General features: G+C 38.1%; 1 protein-coding gene across 7 annotated transcripts in view; it reads left to right on the forward strand.

Annotated features, from left to right (window-relative positions):
* NKTR (natural killer cell triggering receptor) overlaps positions 1-22,762 on the forward strand; it is a 58,243-nt gene extending 35,481 nt beyond the window's left edge. For 4 of the 7 annotated variants that reach the window (XM_078152406.1, XM_078152407.1, XM_078152408.1 and 1 more), the window contains 7 exons: positions 2,851-2,938; positions 7,267-7,412; positions 9,167-12,073; positions 17,293-17,388; positions 18,330-18,389; positions 19,329-19,433; positions 20,470-22,762. In XM_078152406.1, the coding sequence (XP_078008532.1) occupies positions 2,851-2,938; positions 7,267-7,412; positions 9,167-12,073; positions 17,293-17,388; positions 18,330-18,389; positions 19,329-19,433; positions 20,470-20,557 (3,490 nt within the window). In that variant the 3' untranslated portion in view covers positions 20,558-22,762. The remainder of the gene's footprint in view (positions 1-2,850; positions 2,939-7,266; positions 7,413-9,166; positions 12,074-17,292; positions 17,389-18,329; positions 18,390-19,328; positions 19,434-20,469) is intronic. The other 3 variants (XM_020999178.2, XM_020999174.2, XM_020999175.2) reach the window with 3 other exon arrangements.
* The last annotated feature ends 1,310 nt before the right edge of the window (positions 22,763-24,072 follow it).

Here is a 24,072-nt window from a genome sequence, read left to right on the forward strand (position 1 = left end):
AGGCTTTTGAGTTTTAAATTTTTCTCCCCTTCCCTCTCCTTGTCCCTCCCCAAGATGGCGTGCAATCTGATATAGACTCTGCATATACATTCCTGTTAAACATATTTTCACATTAGTGATGTGGTAAAGAGGAATTAGAACCAATGGGGGGAACCATGAGAAAGAAGAAACAAAACAAAACAACAACAAAAAAAGAGCACATTGTATGCTTCGATCTGCATTCAGACTCCATACTTCTTTCTCTGGATGCGAACAGCATTTTCCATCATGAGTCTTTTGGAGATGTCTTAGATCCTTGCATTGGTGAGAAGAGCCAAGTTTATTAAAGTTAGTTATCGCTCAGTGTTGTGTACAGCATTCTCCTGGTTCTGCTCACTTCACTCAGCATCAGTCTGTGCCTGTCTTTCCAGGTTTTTCCAAAGTCCGTCTGCTTATCATTTCTTATAGCACAATAGACATTTATATTTCTTAAGGCATTCACTTCTACCTGTGCAATATCTGTTGCATCTGTCCCCTCCTCTTGCATTCCACAGCAACTACCCTATCTTTTTTCTCCTGGACTCTATATAAGAGAATAATTAGACTAGCCTCTTAATTGGTCTTCCTGTTTCTTTTTTATCTCTTTTATATTCGCTTGTCTCCTTCCCAAAGCCACCTGTGTAATCTTTTTATTTTTCTACTGTAATTATGTTCCCCTTCTCAGAAACCTATAGTAATTTCCTATTGCTTTATCAAAGAAAGCATAAACCCTGATCCTGCATCAGAGCCTTCCACAGTGTGGCTCAGATCAATTTTTTCAGCCTTATCCCTTCATAAAAGATTTATTAAATTCTTTATCATATTCCCAGAACTGGAGATACAAGTAAAGGAAGTGAGATGGCCTCTACTGCATTTAAGTTGCTTACATTATACAAGGGGGTCAAACAAGAGTCGGTAAAAGGGATCTTTGGGCTAGGCAGGGATAGGGTTTGTGAGCAGAGTCATAGGGCAGTGTCGATTATCATGCATTTTTCTGTAGTAATGGTAATAACTGATTTCATTCTTGTTCCATGAATAAAGGGTGGGAAATGAGGTTTGGGCTGGGTTGGTAGACTTCTGCCAGAAGGGCAGACAGCAAGATAGCCATGCTGGCTAGATCCTGGTGGGATAAATCATGATGTGGAGTGACCCAGATCCAGAAGACTGAGTTGAGTGAAGGCTCAACTTGTCTCTAATCTAAGATAGCTCTGACCCAGAGGAAATCCAGAGTGTAGTGGGTTAACTTCTGTCTGCGTGGAGGTGTGGGTAGTGGGTAGGGGCGCATTTAGGGTTAGGGAGTCTAATATAGAGAACCAACTCCAGAAGTTTGGTATGACTGACTGGGATAAAGCATGCTCTAGGATAGGCTAGATAGAGAGGGCGTGAGGTGAAGATCGCTTTCCCCTTAATTCAGGGTAGCTCATGTTACCTCTCATCATACACTCTGTGTTCCAGCCAAACTGGACAGACTACTTGCTCTTTCCCATTCTTGTCTTGCCTTCTCTCACTACACCTGTTCCCAGTCACAGGTGAAAGTAATGTTTTCTTCAGCAGATTTCTCGTGATATGCTGCCTAGACCTTTTCCTTTGTAGTTTTCTGACCTTCATTTATATATAGTTATTTTTGTCCAAGTTTCTCTGCCCTTCTTCCCTTGCCAGTTAGATTATAAGGTCTATAAGGAAGGAAACAAGCATCTGTTAAGTGCCTGCTATGTGCCAGGCCCTCTGCTTCAGACTATTTGTGTCTTATCCATAATGATATTCTTCTGCCTAGCATGTACTAGTGCATGGTTTATGCTTAATAAAGGCTCATTTAATTAAATTGAATTGGGGTTGGAATAATTTGAATCTCAGTTAACAATCATAGAGGAAATCTGAATGAGAAAGTTCACTGTCACAAAGTCCATGCTGCATTTTACTCTGCGTGAGAGATGAGAATCACTATTAGGTCCATTAATTTAAAATTGTTTGTAAAATAAGGCAGCAGATTATAGACACTGCAAATACAGTTTGACAGCAGGGAAAAATAGCAGTTGACAGGAAGGAATGGGACAGAAGGACTAGAAAAGACATAACTATTAAGTAGCTGCTCTAATTTAGGGCTCCTTAGCATAGAGGTAGATAATTCACATTTAGATAAGCAAAACAATTATTTTTATCCCTATTTTTCAGTGAAGAAACTGAGATGTAAAGGATAATAGATATAGAGATATAGGGGACTTTAACCTGTCTAGTTTAATTTTACGGATGCGGAAATGAGGCCCAGAGAAATTAAGTGACTTGTCTGATGTCACAAAGATAGTAGCAGAGCTGGCATTTGAACCCGAGTCTTTTGACTCCAAATCCAGTGCTTTCTATTGCACCTTGCTGCTTCCACCAGCAGCTCTCAGAGAAGTGAAGGGATCTTGCCCAGGTAAATGGCAAAGCCAGGATTTTAACCAAGGTCCTTTGGCTTCTGAGCAAAGTCCAAAAGTCTTTCTAATATAGCAAGATGCCTATTTCATTATTCTTAAAGGTATCAGAGTTATTACATACAAAATAGTCCAATAACAGATGTTCATTGTAATGAGCCTGAATTAGGAAGAGATGACATTGGAGTATACTTTATGAAGATAGGGAAGTGTGTAATGCATTTTAAAAAGATTTCCATCAAAAATAGTTTAAATAATTTTGGTCTTCAAAGGGTTAAGATGCAATTATTCAACAAATTCCAGACTTGCTGGTTATGATGTGTCAGAGGTCCTGCCATGTTCTTAACTTAGAATATTCAAGAAATAAAAGTCTTAGTTTTCATTTCTTCATTTCTGTTACTTTTTTTCTCCTTTGCTGTAGGAAACTTCCCGATGTTACACCCATTTTAAGTGATCAGAAGCCATCTGTATCAAAATCAGGACGGAAAATTAAAGGACGGGGCACAATAGTATGTATCTTCTGAGTTTTCTTTTTACAAGTTACTTGTATAGGTGCTATGAGATCTGTTTTAATTCTGTAACTTCAAGAAGTATTTATTAAATGCCCATTATTTTCAGAGCACTAGGCTAGACCCTTTGGAAGAGAATTCAGATATTAAAATGGATCTGTGATCTAATCAATATGGATATTGCCTCCAGATGCAGATCATAATACGTATATGCCTGTCGGTCTTGTGTGTCTCTTATCTATGTTCTGTAAATTTGCCACTGTGGATTCACTCAACATGTTAAGAGTCTTCATTTCTTTTGCCATCACCAGAAAACCAGTAGAATTCACAATTATTCATCACTCAGTACATCAGCTCTTCTTTTCTTTTTTTTTTTTTCCTTTCACAATATTTTTTACTTTAGCTCTCTTTGGTAATTCCTGGTTTGTCCTGTGTGGCAGCCTATTCACATTTGTCATGGGCCTCTCCTTTACACATTGCCTTCAATTCTTTGGAGACTGTGCTGTTCTGTGATTCAAAGCCCTAAAACCCTGGTAAAATTTAATATTAAGAAGACTCGGGGAGAAGCTGGAGATATTAAAATGAATTTGCGGTTTCTCAAAAGCAGTCCAGCTTGCTGTCTTCTTTCTGTTCAATATTGGTACCAGTTCATTGTGCTTTTGTAGTATCTATCTAAGCTATAACTAGATCTGCATGTGGATCTAGATAGAGATAGATATAGATATAGATATACACACATTGATGGACGACCTCTGTAATTAATCCGTTTAATTATCCATCATAGGCTGATTGATAGCTGTCCATCCACTTTGTTTTTCCTATATGAGTAGTTAGGCCATACTCTTTTTTTGTTTGTTTGTTTGTTTGTTTTGCTTTTAGGCAGTTGGGGTTAAGTGACTTGCCCAGGGTCACACAGCTAGTAAGTGTCAAGTGCTTGGTCTGAGGCTGGATTTGAACTCAGGTCCTCCTGACTTCAGGGCCAGTGCTGTATGCACTGTGCCACCTAGCTGCCCCTAGGCCATACTCTTTTGAATGACTATGAATTTCATCTTGGGGTTTTGCAGTGTTTAAAGTTTGATGCAGTTAGCACAGTCTTCAAAAACTGGAGTATCTGGAATACCTCACCCTCTACAGAGATTTCCTTTTGGACTTGGATCAGATATTGTCTATGATAATAACACACATCTTTGCTAGTGATCCATATCTTGGTTTTATACCTTGCCTGATATTAAAGATCAAAGAGTTATTGAACAAAGTTATCTTTTATCATTATATTAAGGATCCTGTGTAATTTTGATGTGCCCAGGAAACTTTGTGGTCCTTTCATGTGTCATTTGTTCTACTGAATCAAAGAATTTTTTTTGTAATCAGTGAACAAGTACGTTGATAGCTTGTGTTCTGTCCATCATTTGGTTAATTGTGATAGTAAAGATGTGATCTCTTGTGGAATGTTCCTTTCTGATAGCTCATCAAGGATGACCTCAGTATGGGTATGGATTATGTTCATAAAAATCTTATATATATGGAAAAGAAGACATGTAGATTGAGTATCGATGGGGCAGTTAGGTGGTGTAGTGGATGGAGCACTGGCCCTGAAGTCAGGAGTACCTGAGTTCAAATGTGGCCTCAGACCAAACACTTGACACTTACTAGCTGTGTGACCCTGAGCAAGTCACTTAACCCCAACTGCCTTAAAAAAAAAAAGGATTGAATATTGATGATCTGAGTCATTTGTTTATAGTAATGAAGTCCAAGTTTGTTTTTTTTGTCTTATCCTTCTTTAGATGCCTTGAGAATCTGCCTCTATGTAACTTCTACCCACCTCTCCTACTTCTGTCTTCTGGAGCCAAGCTGGACAAATCTAATTCCTCTTCATGTGATAGCTTTAGGAGGAATATAAGGGCTGCTCTGTGGAAGAACTAGAATTTGTGGTTTAGTCCTTTTCAGTCATGTCTGACTCTTTGTGACTCCATTTGGGGTTTTCTTGGCAAAGATACTGGAGTGATTTGCCATTTCCTTCTCCAGGTCATTTTACAGATGTGGAAACTGAGGCAAACAGGGCTAAGTGACTTGCCCAGGGTGACACTGCTAGTAAATATCTGAGGCCAGATTTGAACTCAGGAAGATGAGTTTTCCTGACTCCAGGCCCGGCACTGTATCCACTGCACCACCTACTTGGCAAGAACTGGGATTAGATTAGTTTTAATTGGCCTCAGAGAATAGAAGTATGAAGAATGGGAAGACATAGAGGTCAGTTTCCCTCTTGAGATAATGGAAAACATCTTAACAATTACAATGATTGGATGGCCTAAGAAGTAGTAGGGTCTTTCTCACTTAAGGTCTTGGAGTAAAATCTGGATGACTACTTGTTCAGGAGATTGTAGAGGATATGTTGTTTCGGGTATTGGTTCAACTATACAGCCTTGGAGGTCCCTTCTAACTCTGAAATATTGTATTTCCCTGTAGCCCTTCCTCTAAGTAAGAGGTCTCCCTTCACATTTCACAAAGGCATGATTTGTGCCTCATATACTTATGTGTTATGGTTATGCATGTGTCAGATCTTCCAACGTATTGTGAGATCTTGGACAAAGAGACAGTGTCTTATTTAATTCTTTTTTTTAAATTAATTTTCCCCAGGGCAGAATTGAGTGGGATTATTACCTCTCTTCTGGGTATTATGCCTTTTTTAAGGCAGCCTAATAAGATCCCATTGGCATTTTTGGTGGCAACATCTCACTATTGATGATTCACATTGAGCTTTCAAGCAACCAAAAGCAATTTTTTTTTTGGTGAGGCAGTCAGGGTTAAGTGACTTGCTCAGGGTCACATAGCTATTAAGTGTCAAGTGTCTGAGACTGGATTTGAACTCAGGTCTTTCTGACTCCAAGGCCAGAGCTCTGTCCACTGTGCCACCTCACTGCCCCCAGAAAGCAGTCTTCTTCAGATAAATTCTGTTTAGTCATTCCTCCTCTGTCTTTTTAAAATATGAGTATTGGACTTTACATTTATCCCAGTTAAATGTAATGTTATTACATTCATCCAAATGTTTGAGCACATAAGAGTTTGAGGCTAGACTTGGAGTTAAGAGGGACCTGGGTCCAAATACTGCTTCTGATACTTACTGAATGACTAAGGACAAGTCACCTGACCTCTCTGAGACTCAGTTCTCTGATCTATGCAATAGGGATCCTAGTACTTTTAGTATTCTACCTCATGTTGCTATGAGGATTAAATTAGATAAAAGAGACATACGTTGTTCTACAGACTTTAAAGCTCTGCATCAAGGTGAGAGTTTTTGTTGTTCTCTAATAGATTATATAACCCTAGTTGTTATCATTTCTCTAATCACAAATTCTAAGATGGAGTGGTCACTTCCCCAGCAGGTTCCTGTCATTTCTATTTTAGCAGTTCCTCCTTGTTGGTTGGAATCTGGTCCAGAATAACAGTTCTCATCCTTTATTCTAGCTTTTGAATGATGAAATTATCATTGTGGCAAGCCAGGAAATGATTAGCTTCTCTGCTTTTGACATAGAGCATATTAACACATGTCCAGATAATTGAAGTCCTCCGTTACTAATCTGTCCTTGTCTCAGTGTCAGGCTTATGATCTGTTTCCTGCATTGCTCAATATGTCCTTCTCCTGTTTGTAACATACTCTTGTCACTTCATTGCCTCTGTTTCTCTTTCCATTGAATTTAACCCGAATGTTCTGAATTGTATCTGTTTTCCTCTGGTTTCTGGATGCACATGAGTGTATCTTTTTTAATGTATAATGTTTATTCTACCATCTCTTCTCCTCCTAGAGTCATATTTGAATTATGGATCCCATTGCACCAATCAGTGATGCTCATGAAGGCACATGTACCTTCTTGTAGTCGGCTTTGTAGCTCCTTTTGCTTGTCACTACATTTTGTACATAGCGCCTGGTACTTCAGGTTTTATTCTGGGTTCCTTTTTTTCTGGATTTTTGTTTTTCTCCTGTGAATTATTTGGTATCTGCTATTTTACCTATATTACAGCTACTTCCTACAATCAGCTATGTTCTTTCTTTTCAGTTTAAGACTCTATGTGGTGGGGGGGTTTTTTTGGTTGTTGGGTTTTTTTGTTGGTTTTTTTTTTTTTTACCGTTCCTTGTTAGGGGACTTAAGTATTAAGTTTACCTCTTCTGTGTAGGAACTGGGCTTTAGAATTGGATTGTATTGAAGTTCTGGAGATAGGGAACAGCAGGACTGTATCCGATATTGTCTTGTACCAAATTCTACTTAAAAGCAAACTGTATTGTAGCGAGTTGTTTACTTAGACTTTAAATCTTATCTTTATTCTTAAAGCGGTATCATACACCACCTCGATCAAGGTCTTGTTCTGAGTCAGATGATGATGAAAGCAGTGAAACGCCTCCTCACTGGAAGGAAGAAATGCAGAGGTTAAGAGCATACAGACCACCCAGTGGAGAAAAATGGAGTAAAGGCGATAAGTAAGGGCTTTTATTCTTTTCCCACTCCTCCCCCCCCCCCTTTTTTTTTTGGTGAGGCAAACAGGGTTAAGTGACTTGCCTAGGGTCATACAGCTAGTAAGTGTCAAGTGTCTGAAGGGCTTTTATTCGTAATGGAGTAATTTCAGTATTTGTATGAATGTCTTTGGTGTCTGCTGTATGATAAGTGCTAGGAGGAATGAAGAATTAGAGATGGCCTTTTTTTTTTCTTTTGTGAGGCAGTGGGGGTTAAGTCACTTGCCCAAAGTCACACAGCTAGTGAGTGTTATGTGTCTGAAGTCAGATTTGAACTCAGGTCCTCTTGACTTCAGGGCTGGAGATGGCCCTTTTGAAGAGCAAGTCACAATCTAAATTAGAGTGATGTAATGTGAGGTAATTATAGGAATACACATATACATATAGTAGATACATACATTTCATATATATATGAATAGGGACCTTAGAGGTCCCTACTGTTAGTGCTCTCTGCACTGAAAATACTTTGTATTTCTGGAATCAGGAAGAACCTGAGTTCAAAATCGGCCTAGACACTTAACTGGCAGTATGATTCTGGGCAATTCATTTAACCTTTGTCTGCCTTGGTTTCCTCATCTGTAAAATGGGGGTAATAATAGTAGCTACCTACAAGGGTTGTTGTGAGAATCAAATTATGTATTTGTAAAGCATTTTGCAAACTTCAAAGCTCTATATAAATTCTGTTTGCTCCATATTGTGTGTGTGTGTGTGTGTGTGTGTGTATGTGTGTGTGTGTATGTATATGTATTCATGTTGTTTTCTCCTAGTAGAATATAAGCTCATTGAGGTCAAGGACTGTTTTATATTTCCATTGACTAAGATGTTACTAGAGGCAGAATAGGCACTCACTGACTAAATGCTTCAATTGAATAATAGTAAAAGAAGTAAGTATCTAGTTCAACCCACTCATTTTGCAGGTGGGGAGAGTAAAGACCAAAGGAGGTAAATAACTTGCCCAGGATGACATAGGTAATAAGTAGCAGAACCAGGATTTAATTGCACTTCAAATCCAGCTCTCTCATTACACCATACACAGTAGTATATCCTATTTAAAAGCATGGTCTTCTACCCATTAATTCTCATCTGTTTAAGGAATGAAGCCTTTTCTAGAATACCTGGTCAACATATGCACTAAAACCCCAAATCAGGTCTATGTGGTGAAATCTCATCTTTGACTCTAATGGCATCTGCGAGTTGTATCTAAAATAATGCTGAGGCAAGTATGTTCATGGAATTATCCCAGGTACTAGGTACAGTCCTGCTTTGGAGGGAGGACATGAATTGATACTCTCCATAGAATCATAGAATTTAGAGCTGTGAAAGATTTTTTAGATTCTCTAGTCTAGGTCTCTCATTTTTTATATGAGGAAATAGGCCCAGAGAAGTGAAGTGATTTGCTCAGAGTCACATAGGTAAAAATGTAGTAGAGCCAGGATTCAAACCCAAGACTTCTCAGGTCACATTCTAGAGCTCTTTTCATTACACTGTGTTGTCTTATTGGCATTACTTCTAAGGAAAGCCTTAAGTTCTTTTCATTACTTTATTTTCTCCATGGCACTAGAGAATCTTTGTGGTTCTTTGATTAATCTCTTGCAAAGGTTTCTTGTGGTGCTATGCATGTATTTGGTTGTGAGCAGTTTTTTGGTGGTGGCAACCTAGAATATTTTTGAACATAAAAAATTTAATGAGATGATGTGCTGACTCTGTGTCCTTGTTCATAGGTTAAGTGACCCATGTTCAAGCCGGTGGGATGAAAGAAGCTTGTCTCAAAGATCAAGATCATGGTCATATAATGGCTATTATTCTGACCTTAGTACAGTAAGACATTCTGACAGTCATCACAAAAAACACAGAAAAGAGAAAAAAGTAAAACATAAAAAGAAAGCTAAAAAGCAGAAACACTGCAAGAGACACAAACCAACCAAGAAAAAGAAAATCTCTCAACTTTCAAATGTTGAATCCTCCAGATCTTCAATCCAGCAAATGAAATCTCCTTGTGATCGAGAAAGGAGATCTCATTCGTCATCATCATCCCAGCACTCATCTAAGAGGGGCTGGTCTAAATCTGACAAGGATGAGCAAAGCTCTTCAACCCAGTATAGCAGAGATTCTCATTCATACTACAGATCAAAATCCCAATCTCGTTCATATTCCAAAGGAAGCTCTAGGTCAAGGACAGCATCAAAGTCCTCATCACTTTCTCAAAGTAGGTCAAAGTCCAGATCCAATTCCAAGTCCAGATGTCAGAGGACAACATCTAAATCCCCCAGAAGTACAGCCTCTCGATTAAATGAAAATAAACCAATCAAAACAGAGCCCATAAGAGCAGCAGTGCCACCAAATGACAAGGTTGTTGTGCAGCCAATAGTAGCTGAAAGTATTCCTGTAATACCTTTAAGTGATAGTCCTCCACCTTCACGATGGAAACCTGGACAGAAGCCCTGGAAGCCCTCTTATGAACGAATTCAAGAAATGAAGGCTAAGACAACACATTTACTTCCTCCCCCAAACACGTACAGTTTAACAAATGTAAAAGAGCCCAGTATTTCATCGTCTTATCGTAAGAGGGAAAAGAGTTCAGATAGCGATTGGAGTGGTTATTCAAAATATCATAGTGATAGAAGTTCAGAGAGTTCACCAAGATCAAGAAGCAGATCTTCCAGAAGTAGGTCTTATTCAAGATCATACACAAGATCAGGGAGTCCAGCTAGCTCACATTCAAGGTCTCAGTCTCTATCAACTCCTAGATCCCATTCACGAGGCAAATACAGTGATAGATCCAGATATAGTAGGTCATCTTCATATTCTGTTAGCAGTGATGATGGAAGACGAACGAAAAGAAAATCTAGAGCCAATGAGAAGAATATTATTGATTCAAAGAAAAGACAGGTCTGTAGCTCTGAAAGAACACTTAACAATAAGTATGTCAAAGGTGGAGATGAGTCCTCACGAAAGAGAAAAGATAGTGAAAGCAAGTCTTCTTTAGACTATTCTTCAGATAGTGAACAATCATTTGTGAAAGTTACACAGCCAAACCTAGAAAGAGAGAAACATGGCCAAGGAGAAGGTACCAATAATAAGAAACAGGAAAAAAGTGCATCTAATAACAGAGATGAAGAGAAATCAAAGTCTGAATGGGATAGTGATCATTCCAAAAAGAAGGTGTTAAATGAGAGTTCCTCTGACTATCTTCTTAATGGAGAAAAATCCAAAAGGAAGAATTATGCTGGCAGCAGATGGGACTCTGAGTCCAATTCAGAGCGAGAAGTAAACAAGAGTAAAGAAGATTCTAGGCCAGTTTCTGATAAAGAGGAAGGAGAGGCTACATCAGAATCTGATGTAGAGTTTGTGGGGACCTTCACGAAGGCCAAACCCGCGCCAAAATCTTCCGAAAGCATCCTTATTTCAGATAGTGAGAGTGCTTGGAAGCCAAGCAAACAGCACCTATCACCTTCCATTTCAGAGAGCTCCCACTCCAATTCTGAAAACCATCGAGGAAAATCAAAGAAACACAAACACAGATCAGAGAAGAATGTTAAAAAAGAACACACTAAAAAGTTGAAAGAGAAATCCAAAGGAAAAAAAGAGAAAAAACACAAGGTTCAGAAACGAAAGGAAACCTTTCATTGGCAACCCCCACTGGAATTTGGTGAAGAGGAGGAGGAAGAAATTAATGAAAACCAAGTTACCAAGGACATAAAGGGGAAAAAACAAGATCTTGAAAACAGTGAAATTATCAAAGATAAGAATATGAAAACTGAGAAACTCTGTGGTGACAGCAGCCACTCAGGCAAACATAATGTGATTAACACTTCAGCAGATTCTAATCCATTCTCTAAAGACAATGGTAAACCCAATGCTTCCACCAGCGTTTTAAATGCAGAAAAAAGTGTATCCACTTCCCAAAAAAATAATCAGCATGTTGATGAAACCATTCGAAGTGGAATAGAAGATGTGGTGCAGACAGATGATAATATGGAGATTTGTACTCCAGAACGCAACTCTCCTGTAAAGTTAGAGATTTCCCCTCCAAGCAATCTGAGTTTTGGTACTCCAGATATAAATACTGCTCTAAACCAGGATTTGCAGAATGAGAATCTGGAAACTGTGGTTATTAATCAAGAAAGCAGTATGACTGAAAACAAGACCGTGAGTGAAGTAGGAAAGCAGGAAGGTAATACTCTTGGATTCGCCAGTACTGTTGAAAATTCTGTTAAGTCAGACGTGAGTGAAAGAAGCCAGAGCAACATAGTTGATAATAAATGGAAGCCTTTGCAAGGCGTGAGTAATCTGTCATCAACTACAACTTCCGGTGCTATGGAAATTAAGACTTTACCTTCTGTACCTGACACAAAACCACAAGGCCTGCGCATAGAAATCAAAAGCAAAAACAAAGTTCGTCCTGGTTCTCTCTTTGATGAGGTGAGAAAAACTGCACGGCTAAACCGGAGACCAAGAAATCGAGAGAGCTCTAGTGAAGAGCAGACGCCCAGTCGAGATGACAACAGCCAATCCAGGAGTCCGAGTAGGTCCCGGAGCAAGTCTGAAACCAAGTCAAGACACAGAACAAGGTCCGTGTCCTCCAGTCAGTCAAGAAGTCGATCTCGAAGTTCTACTTATTCTTACCGGTGAGCAGTTTTCTGGTTTCATTTCCTCTTCCTCCTCTCATGCTCCCCCCCCCCAAAAAAAATATTTTCTCCATTTGATAAAATGTCAGAGCTGGGAGACATCTGAACAAAAAATGTTAGAATTAGAAAGGGGCCTCATGATCACCTAGTCTAACCTCATTTATAAATGAGGAAAGTTGTGACTTGCCTAATAATGTATGGATTCATTTAGAAGGAAAACATTAAAACAAATCATCTTTAAGACATTCTTCAGATAAACTGTCAGTTGACAAAGTTGTGAACATTTCCAAGAAAAGACACCGGTAATAAGGAGCAAGGAAGTTTCTGTAAATGTCCGGCTTTGCGTTCCCAATAGTCTATATGGTGAAAAGAGTGAAACGAAAAATATTTAAGTCTGGGGAAGAGCACTGTAATGGAAGGGTGCTGACTGGCTCCTTTTCTGGTTTCTTATAAAAAAAATTTCCTTTCTCTTCAGTTATATCTTATGTCTCATTACGCATCCCTTTCTACTGTATTTCAGTACTAAGATGAATCTGTTATCTCATCAGTGCAGTTACTTCCTCTGGTTGTACATCTTTTGTTTTATTTTTTCAGTTAATGAGCATTTAGTTTCTTTCCTTACCTCCTCCCACCCCCTTGGGAAAAAAAAATAAAAACGGAACCCTTATAAGAAATTGCATAGTTAAGCAAAATAAATTCCCACATTGGCTGTGCAAACATGTATGTCTCATTCTGTATCTTGAGCCCATTACTTCCCTATCAGGAGGTAGGTAGTGTTTACGATAGGTTTTCTCCATCAGTTCATCTTATAACTCCTCTACTTACCTTGAACCTCTCTGGCTGTGTCCTTTTATAAATATTCCATAGGAAATCTTCCTCTAGGTCTTTTCATCATGATATAGGAACTAGTGCAGCACTCAGCCTGTTTTTCAAGACCCGTCACCACTTTTTCCACTCGTACATTTGGTTGCTCTCTGTTATACCACTTCTGCTCAATTCATCATCATTAGTATGACCCAGTTTAGTCAGAGACACCATATGTCCCCATTGCTTGTCAGATTACCTGCAGTTTTAATCATTATAAGATTGTGATGTAGCAAGATTTTCAGCATTATAGTATCAGAAGATAATTTGTGTTTAAAAAGATGGTCTTTTGTGTTAGGCAGGAGGTTAGGATTGATGAATGTCCTGTGCAGTTTCTCAACTGTAATCTAACCCTATTTCTTCTTCGTCTTTGATTCTTGACACAGCTTATTCATTATCCACCTGCAGGGTCTTGTCCTAAAGTGGATTCATGGACTAGCTCAATGGGCTATCCATTTAGCTGCGTGTTATACCTTGGAAAAAAGGTATTCTTTAGTCACTTGAAATTTTTTTTTTGTAGATTGTTAGGCTGAAGTCCTGGGTGTTTATGTATATCACTTAGGAGGCTCCACAGCATGCCAAGGCTTAAAGTAAATAACATGATGTCATCCACAGACATGAGCATCTAGAATCCTTATCCTCCCAGAGTTCAATGGACTCTGCTAGCCTTAGCCTCCATGACAGTGACTTATACCTTTGACAAACATTTCTTCCTGTTGGTATAGCCTTTCTTGATAATGATGCTCAAAAGTCACCTCTCTCATTGGATTTATTAAAGAATCATTTGTGATCTGAACATATACATAGAAGACATCTCATTGCAAGAGAACCTTTAAAGCTATATCTGGCTCTATTGAATCGAATACTTTTTTATCATTAAAAAAAAAACATTCCCTGTACCTTTCAGTCAGTTGTGTGATTATGAAAAATATCTATTGTAGAATATCCTTTGTGAAAACCTGTTCTCTTGTCATGTTTTCATCTAAGATAGCTTCAGTATATGTGTAGATCATTATTAAAATTTTTATAAAGATTAAAATGTGGGTACATGGGTCAGTGTGGTATGAAGGTGCTCATTCTGCCTTTGTCTTTAGTGCCATTTCCACTTATTCAGTTTGCACATCAGAGAATGAGATACTAGAGTCCAGGTGTGGTAGTTCCATTGTTACAGAATCACAATTTCAGGATTGGAAGAGATTAAAGAGATTCCTTGTCTAACCTGAACCTAAACAGTACTTGAACAGGAAGCCTGTTCTTAATGTCCCAGATAAAGTTACTTAGACGTCCAGTGATGGGAAACCCATTGCTTTCAGTGTAGCAGTACCACATTTCAAACTACACTACAAAACAGTAATCATCAAAATGATGGTTAAAAAAATAGAGAAGTTGATCAGTAGAACAAATTATAGGTACGCAACGCTGAGAAGCAGATGAACTTAGTAACCTACTGTTTGAGTAAACTCAAAAGGCCAAAGCAATTGGGTTAAGGGCTCACTCTTCAACAGAAACTGCTGGAAAAACTGGGAAGCAGTCTGGCAGAAACCAGATACAGACAACATATCACATCATCTGCCAAGATAAGGTTCAAATGGATGCATGACATATACACATTAAGGGTGACATCGTAAATAAATTAGAGAAGCAAGGAAGAAAGTAATACTATTGTGTTGTAAAAAAAAATGATGAAAAGGATGATTTTAGAGAAACTTGGGAATACTTGGGGACTGAGGTAGAGTGAAGTGAGCAGAACCAAAACAATTTATATAATAACAACAGTGTAAAAAAGAACTTTAAAAGCAGTGAGAACCCTGATCAGTGCCGTGATCATCTGTGACACCAGAGGGCTAGTGATGCTACATACTGTTCACCTCCTGACAAAGAGGTAGTAGATATCGCAGAATGAAATAAATTTTTTAGACATGGCCAGTGTGAGAATTTGTTTTGCTTGACCGTGCATATTTGTTACAAGAGTGCTGCCCTTCTCCTCCTCCCCCAATACTGGGAGGATAGAAGGGAGAAAAAAAATTTTTTTTCAATTAAAATTTTTTAATTAAAAAGTAAAGTAGGACAGTAGTTTGAGAGGGGGATAAACAGGATCAAGGGAAGGTTTGTTTTGGTTTCTGTTTTTGGAGGGGGTTTTTTTTGCTTTTTCCAGAATAGCAATATTCCTGCATGTTTTATAGTCAGCAGGGATTTAAAGGACAAGCCCTGTGAGGGAATGGTATCAGAGGTATAAGTAGAGGGATTGGCTTTTCCAAAGAAAAGAACCACCTTTTCCCCTGGGACTTGAACAAAAGAAAAGAGGTTTGAGGTTGATGGTGAGGGGATTTGAGGTATAGAATTGGGCAAAAGAGAGTTCTCACTATGGGATCCAGTTTTCTTGATAGGGTGAGGTCCTTTACTGAGAGGGGGAAGGGGAAAGAGGTGATTTTATTGGCTTAAGAAGAAAAGGTTTAGAACAGATAACTTTGGAAATTTAATGGGGATAGAAGATTAAAAGATTGTGCATCAGTGAGGCCTCAGTTGAGATTAGAGAACATCAATTTGTTCATCAGTAACCATATCAGTTTTCCAATGTACTTCTTCTAGATGTTCTTAATGTATACATTTACAGATAGGTATATGTGAAACTTCTGTAATCTAGAAGGCTTTATCTTTCATTTCTTCTAAACCATATTTTTCTGACATTTTTTTGTCATCCTCAGTGCCTGCCTTTGACTGAAGGTGCCAAATATGGAAGTATTGACTTAGTTTGAAAAATTTCTCTTCTCCTTAGCCACTGCTACAAATTTCATGATAGGTTTTTTTGCTTATTTATACTATGTATCTTCCACTACTCTGTATCCTCTACCACCATGAGAATGAAATGTCTTAATGCCTTTGGTTGTATGAAGAAACCAACTGTACCAACTCCTTTCCATCCTACTTCAGCTTCTTTATTTCTTTGGGTTTCATTTATGAATGAATAATAAAAATGTATAAAGCACTTGTGATGTTTTCAAGTGCTGTGTATGCTAAGCTGGGCATACAAGTAATAGGATAGTCTGTGCCCTCAAGGAGCTTCTACACTTTCCAGAGAGGGAGTAGTGCCTCAGAGGCTGCAAGAGGCAGAGAGAAGTGTACTCCAGATTGAGGTCAGAGGGCAGCAGCAAGGCTGACAGAACAGGGGTTGCTTCTTCTAGGAGTAGGTTGGCCCAAGCAGTTTTCTTTTAAGAGTACTAAGAGTTAAATTGATGTTGATAAGTGGTATAAAAACTGACTCCTAGCATCTTCTACCCCTTTTCTGCCCTTCTGCCACTATCACTGTGGTTTTTCTCTTTGTCTTACAGCTTTTCTCCTCTAGAACACTTTTTCTGTTTTTCCTTTGTAGTCTGCTAATAGTCTCAATTTTTACCCTCTGTAATTGGAACTGTGGTAATTTGAGAGATTGTCTCATTACCTGGACACTGTCTTACCTTCCGAGTTAGCCTCTGTCAAGAGTCCTTACGTAAAAGTTCTTGGGAGGTTATTTTGGAATCTTCCTTCTCCTTCACCTTTCCTTTCTAATTAGTTACTGGGTGTTATCAGTTCTAGCTCCTTGATCTCTTGTATTTTCCCGTATACACATTGCAGCTACCACAGGACAAACCTAGTTCCCCTTCCTACACTCTTCCCTCTCCATTTTTTCCTTATGTATAAACCTGGTCACATTGTCCCTTTTCTCAAAAAAAAAACCAAACAAACCCTACTGACTTCCCATTAATTAAAGTAACAGACTTTTTCTTAACATTTCAAAACTCTCCACAAATGGCAATATTCTATTCTTCCAGGTTTATCTCATTTTAGTTTCTTTCACAAATACCATTTTGTGTCCTCCAAACTCGTGCCATTTTTTCCTATTTCTCTGCCTTTGCTTGTGTTATTCTCTTATAACTCTTTGCCTACAAATTTTTTTTTAATTAAGACAAAATTAAATCTGACTCATGCCATTTCCTCCATGAAGCCATCACTAATCCTGTTAGTTGGTAACAGCTTTCCCCTTTGACCCTTGCATATATAGCTTTGTCCTTTGCCCTTGATAATGGCTTATTTATTATGTCTTTGTCTCCTACCTAGCCCCTTGACAGCATATGAGCTCCAGGCAGTATTCGGATTTGACCTAAACGGCATGTCACCTGGACTTAGCATGAGACTTTCTGTGTATGGCCAGGGGTTAATAAATGTTTACTGAGTGAGTGAATGAACGAAGAAACACAGTTTTCTGTTAATTTTCTTGTTCTGAAATCACCTTTTTCACAGCATAAAAAATGAGCTATTTTATGTTCACTGATTTGGTTGCATATATTCATACCTCATAAACTATTTCTGAATTGTAGTTCAAGAAGTTATTCCAGAAGTCGGAGCAGAGGATGGTACAGTAGAGATCGATCACGAAGTCGCAGTAGTTCTTATCACAGTTATAAAAGCCACAGGTAAGTTTCCCTCAAGTGGAAAACCATTCTGTAGCATAGATATTTTTTAAATCCTATCATTTGATGTTGCATATAGTAGGCTCTTAGTGAATGCTTGTTGACATCGATCTGTACGCTGTCATCCTACAGTCACTGTTGTCTCTTCCCAATAACTATAAAAAGACATAAGGAGATAGAAGCCAGTGAGGAGAAAACGGTAATTGGTGAACACTAGACAGAGGACGACTGAGCTGAGAAAAAAGATAAATAAAGAAATGATTATATGTGTACAGTCTGTGTGCCTGTTCCTAGGTCCTGATGTTCTTGTGTTGGGGAGGGAAAATAGAAACCCTCTAGCTAGGGAGCAAAGAAAGGAAGCTAAGGATATAGACCCTCGGTGTCTTCACATTCTTCCAAAATTCTGTTTTTATCCAATTGCGTGTACTTGTTGATCACTGGTAGAAGGGTGTGTGTGTGTGTGTGTGTGTGTGTGTGTGTGTGTGTGTGTGTGTGTGTGATGTACGTACATACATACGTGTATGCACTTCAAGCCCAGAGCCTACCAGTTTCTAGGTGTTCCCTAGATCCTTTTTCGTTACTTCTCCAGACCCTTAGCAGGATGTGAACTCCCTTTCTCACAGGGTCTGCAGATCCCTTCTATCCACTCTCATCAATTCACCACCCTAACACTAGATATAGCAAACTTAGTGTCATAGTGTTTTATGTAGTACCTCTGTTTCAAAAATACTCAAACAGAAGAGTTGGTAAGCAATATTGGGTCCTTCATGTACAATATTAGTGTATTTTAAAGACTAAAACAGGATTTGTGTGGCTGCGTATTCTAGAAGCTTGTCATTTGAGTTTTCACTACTACTGATTGATAAATATTTGGGTTTCTGTAATTTTACAATAGTCCATTTTAATTAATCTACACAATTTTTTCCCCTGTAAATATTCAATAGTAGGACATATAGCAGAAGCCGATCCAGGAGCAGCTCTTATGATCATCACAGTCGATCCAGGTTCGAACTGCATCTTTATGTAATAATGATAGAGCTGACATTGCTATAGAAATTTAAAGGTTCATTCTCTCTCCCTCATAAATTACTTGTATATGTGCTGTATTCACTTGCATACATATATCCCCCTTGTGGGCAGGGACTGTTCATTTTTGTCTTTATATCTCCAGCACATACCTCAGAACCTTGCAAATAGTAGGTGATTGCTAAATATTCATTGAATTGAATTTATAGAATGCTTTTTTCACAACAACCTTATGAATTAGGTAGTCCAAGCGTTATTATCCTTAATCAGTTGATGAAAGTAGAGTCTCAGAGAGAAAGATTTATCTAGGATTACCCACTTAGTAAAATGGAGTCTATATACTATACTGCATTGCTCAATAGTTGCTGGCATTATTAGTGTTTATTTCATAATCCATTCATTTAAAATGTATTTTATCCTCTTCATAATCAAAATAAATTGAACGGGATTAAATTGTTTCTAAAATTAAAGGTCCTTATCTGATAATTTATGTATCAGTGCATTATGAATGAGTGAAAGAAAAAGTATGTTTCTGTTCTAATGGGCAAACTACAGGGACTGCATAGGGGAGTGGTGACTAGGGAAGGGAGAAGTATCAAAAAGTAACAATTGATTTAAAATTGTAAAGGCAGTTCTTTATGGAATATAATTGCCTAATAAGATCTCTCAATCAATATATTTCACTTTAATTTTGTGTAGTCCCTTTCATTAGGGAAAAGAGGTTAATAGTTTTATGTTTAATATAATGAACCTAACATTTCCATTAATGATAAATGTTTTTGTTACACAGTTTTTTACTTTTTCACTATAAAATGCCTCTTTCAAGATAGAGCCTTATGCTGATATAATTTCTTATAGTAGTGTATATGAATGATTACCTTTGAAGAGCTTTAAATATTTGTTGTTACTGGTTAAAGTAGGTCCTACACTTATGACAGCTATTACAGCAGAAGTCGCAGTAGAAGTAGGAGCAAAAGGAGTGACAGTTACCGACGATCTCGGAGTTATAATAGGCGGTCTAGGTAAGTGTCGATAAGTTGGACTCTTTAAAGTCCCCATTGGTAACTCTTTGCCAAGTTATTTGTGTTAAGAAATGTCATCTTTGTTGTGTCAAGAAGAAGGAATAAGTCTCTGAGTCAGAAATAGTATGTTTCTAATCTTGAATTTAAAAAAATATGTCAGTCTAGATCAAAGAGTTAGCGTTTATTAGTTTTCATTCATGTTAATTTTCAAAATGAATTTTTAAATATTCATACTTCCTTGGACAAACATTCGTTTTGGAAGGAATGGAGGGTAGCATAAGAAAAGCTATGTCCCACTTTCTGCATCAAGGCCATTTCTTAGAAATAATCAAGACTGACAAAGTCAAATGCTTTTTGAAGAGAAAACTAAAAGCTAAAAGAAAATGCTGTGATTATTTACCTTGATTAAAAGATCAACTGCTTGGACCAGTTATTCAGTGAAAAACGCTTTGATAATATATTAAAGGAGCATCATAGCAACATGGTAATGGTTCTTTCTAGGGTACTTGAATGGTAGTAAGCTTCTGTCTTGACCAATATCCACCATTTTTCTGGGTTCCCACAATTTGAAATCACTGACCTTGGGCTGCCATTTAATGCCGTGGTTCACCTGTTTCTCTTTTCATTTAACCATTTTTCTTTCCTCACTCATTTTAAAAATAAAAAATGAAAGCTAATACTTCTTTTGGATTGTGAATTACTTTGTTAAATCACTGTTCTACTGTATTCTTACATGGGTTGCAAAGAATTTACTGGCATGTGAGCTTCCTTCCCTTATTCATTATATTTTAAACCTGGTGTTATTCTCCTAAAGTATGAAAATGCCTGAGAGTCCCGTAGTTGGCCCATTCTGTTCTCACTATCAGGCGGCCTCCCTTTCTCCTTCAGCTTTTTTTCTGATATTCTCAATTTTATGTCTTATAAATAAGCGTGTTGAGAATTGTGCTGTCGGGCTACTTTTATCATATAGAAGGTATGAGAATAGGATTTTGAAGTTTTAAAATTAAGGGGTGTCTGTATTGTTATTTTTGTCCAGGAGTTGTAGATCTTACGGCTCTGACAGTGAAAGTGACCGAAGCTATTCTAATCACCGAAGCCCCAGTGAAAGCAGCAGATACAGCTGAGAAAAGTTCCCTTGGTGGTGCTGATTATATTTCTATTTGAAAAGTATCAAATATGTGAAAATTGTAATGGCAGTCAATCCACTGTTCTGTTCTTCAGTATCAAATGGAAACAAGGGAAACCAGATCCCACTTAATCAGTCTTGAGTTCTTTCAGTGGTGAACAGAAGTTTGAAAAGTACGCAGATCTGTCACTTAAAGAGATTTTACTTTTTGTCTACATTTCACAGCAGCCAACTATGAAAACCAATTTTATTTTCTCAAATCAAGTTTTTTCCCATCCACCAAATTGTATCTCTGTGTAAATTTCATGATTACTTAAAGTGTATACCAAAATATTCCTCATGGAACTTTGGGCTTTGTGGTCTTTTGTTCACATTTTAGTTTCTGGGCTGCCAAGAGTAGAACTGTGAAGGAGAACTGTCAAAGGCTGCCATTTCTCTTTATTAAACTGATTGAAGTTTTAAAACTGTTTATACACCGATTCAGTGGTGTCTTGTACATACATACTCTCGGAAATAAAACCACACAGATTTAATCCCAGTAGTAGCCAGGGAATACAAAGTAATGCCTCCAAGGTTCTTAATTCATTCCTTTCTTCTTTGCCGTCTCAAAGGTATGAGAAAAATGATGAACTTAAAACATCATGTAGTCATAATTACTGTGAGCCAGGGGGTGAGTTTAAGAATAGCGCCTTAACTGTAAATATCATATCCAAATGCACCATCCCTGAGAACTTAATGTCTTATCTGCTTTTAGAAAAAGACTATTATTAGGAGTTTAACCTGTTAAGAAAAAAGTTGCATGTCAGTCCATGCTGTGGTGCTTGGGTGCCCCTTGGTGCCTCCTTAAAATGTTGGCCTTATACACTGTACGTTACAATTGCAGCAAAGGGGAAAATGAAATGTCTTTGCAACACAATGGCATTCTAAGTGGTTCCTTCTGGGACATGGTCCCTTCACCATTCTTACAAGTTTTGCTATGTTCCATATGCTCCCTGGCAATGCCGTTGTGCATGTCGGTCTGACTGCCTAGACCTACTGAATAGAATTGGTGTGCCGGCTGAAAGCATTCACAGAAGTAGGCTTCTCCAGTCAGTGCTTTAAAAAAGGAAACACCACCACAGTGATTCAACCAGTCTAGAAATACATCTCTATGTAGAACTTCTGTACTAAGGAGTGAATTTCTGTGACTTTAAAAATAAAACCCTCGCATTTGTGAGTTGGCATCGATAAGTAATGTTGCAACAGTGTGTTTTTTCAAGGCCTTCATAACTTTCAAAACGGAAAAAGTTGATGTTTTGAGGTAACCCCATGCCCATATTTTTTATAAACAGTAAAATTGGTGTAATTGATTTGGTTTTTGGATTTTTTTCCAGTTGTCCTTAATTGCCAATTCAGACTGAAATGTAACAGATGGATAATCCGATGAGGCATCCATGGTACACTTGGCAGTTTAAAGAAAGGCTTCAAGTTAGAAAAGTCAGAGGTTTTGGAAAACTGTTGGTTACCCTGTCTTGAAAACCATCCTATTATGGAAAAGTGTTTTTTAAAAATTATTTGACTTCCAAACTAGTAGATAAAATTTTATTAGGAAAAAGACTTAATCCAGACTACCATGACCCTCTAGACATTTCATATTAAGTGCACAACAGTGCCTGTGTCATACCAAAAGTCTTCAGAAACTTTGTTGGGAAGAAGACAAACTAAGTACAACTCGGAGAAATAACACATTCAGAACATCAGAGAGAAACTGCCAGATCTAATTAGGTAAAAGTAAAAGTTACTCTTGGGCTGGGACTTCCCTGTATCTCTCAGCCCAGAGTGGATTTTTATCCTGAACTGAAGCATTGCTTGTTTTCCTCCCTCACAAGGGACAACCCTTAGCTGCAGTGTTCAGCTCATGTGTTTACTGAAGTGAATTACAGAAATAGCTTTTCTTCTTAAAGGACTTGTTCTGTATTTTGGAATTATTTTTGAATAAAATTCAATTATGTTGTGTATTGTGATACTTAATAGAAAGTGCATCATCGGGCTGTTTTTGTAATGTCACCTTTACTAGAAAAGAAATATTTGGGAGCTGGTAGCATTCAGAAATGTAGAAGATACTTTTGTACATATTGAAAACAACTGATTTATATACATTTCATTAAATTTCCCCTACTCCTTGAGGGGACCTTGTAGAAATTAAAAAAATACTTAACCTCAATCTCTTACTATGTGTGAAGTCTCATCTTTCCCTCTTCCTCTCCAAGGCTCAAAATTATTCCTTCCTGAAATGAAAAAGAGCACATTTCCATCATGGTTAGCAAGTGTTCACATCTTTACGGTTTATGGTTCTTGTTTTCATAGTTGAGTAACTTGAACAAGTGGATGGAATTAAGAGAATTTTAGGTACAAAATTTAACCTATAAAGAGTATGGTCTACACACTGCTTAATGGCACTCTCATTCCTTGTCACTCAGTCATTTCCCCAAATTCTCTGACATGACAGGTTAGTTGAGTTCTTTTAGATTTGTTTTCAGGTGTCCAAATTTCATTGGGAATACTGGATTGTCCAATTAAATGGCATTAGTTGTCATATATGGGGTTAATCATTCAAGTATCTGTTAAGTGCCCACCGTATACAAGACACTGTGCTAGGCCTAGAGATAGGAAGAAAAAAAATGAAACGGGTTCAGCTATCAAGGAGCCTCCATCCTATTGAGATGATTGATACGTGCGTGTGCAAATACATACACGTATACAGAAATTGGAGCTAGAATGCAGGGTGTGAAAGGGGTATGATATAAAATAGGGCTAGAAAGATGGATTGTGGCTAGGTTGTGTATGAAGAACTTTAAGGGCCTAAGTCATTTATATTGAATACTAGTGGTACTTGGGGAATGAAGTGCTTTAGGAATGACACTTTGGCAACTGTTTTAAAGATTAATTCTAGAAGGGGAAGACTGGAAGCAGGGAATACCAATTAAGAGGCAGCTACAATAGGTTAAGTGATGGTGGTCATGTGAGGAAAGAGAAGGGAAAGGTTCTAGGAGATGTCTATCATTAAAGTAGTAGGGGTAGGATCAGTAAGACTTGGCAAGTGATTGGATATATGGGGCAAGGGAGAGGGAAGAGTTCATTTTATTTATTTATTTAGGCAATGGGGTTAAGTGACATGCCTGGGGTCACACAGCTACTGAGTGTCAAGTGTCTGAGTCCTGATTTGAACTCAGGTCCTCCTGACTCCAGGGCTCTATCCATTGTGCCACACCTAGCTGCCCCAAGGGAAGATTTCATGATGGACTCCAACTTGTGAACCTGGGTGACTGGGAAGATAGTGGTGTCCTCAACAGAAATAGAAGTTCGGGAGAAGATTGAGTTTGGGGGAAAATTATGAGTTCTCTTTTGGACTTACTGAGTTTGAGGTGCACATTGGAAGTCCAGTTCAAAATGTCCAATAGACAGTTGATGATGCAGTAGATTTCAAGGGAGACTAGAGCTAAATATATAGAGCTAGGCTTCATCTACACTGAA

The sequence above is a fragment of the Phascolarctos cinereus genome, unplaced genomic scaffold, assembly GCF_003287225.1.
Source record: "Phascolarctos cinereus isolate Bilbo 61053 unplaced genomic scaffold, phaCin_HiC Scaffold_4;HRSCAF=312, whole genome shotgun sequence".
Taxonomy (NCBI): domain Eukaryota; kingdom Metazoa; phylum Chordata; class Mammalia; order Diprotodontia; family Phascolarctidae; genus Phascolarctos; species Phascolarctos cinereus.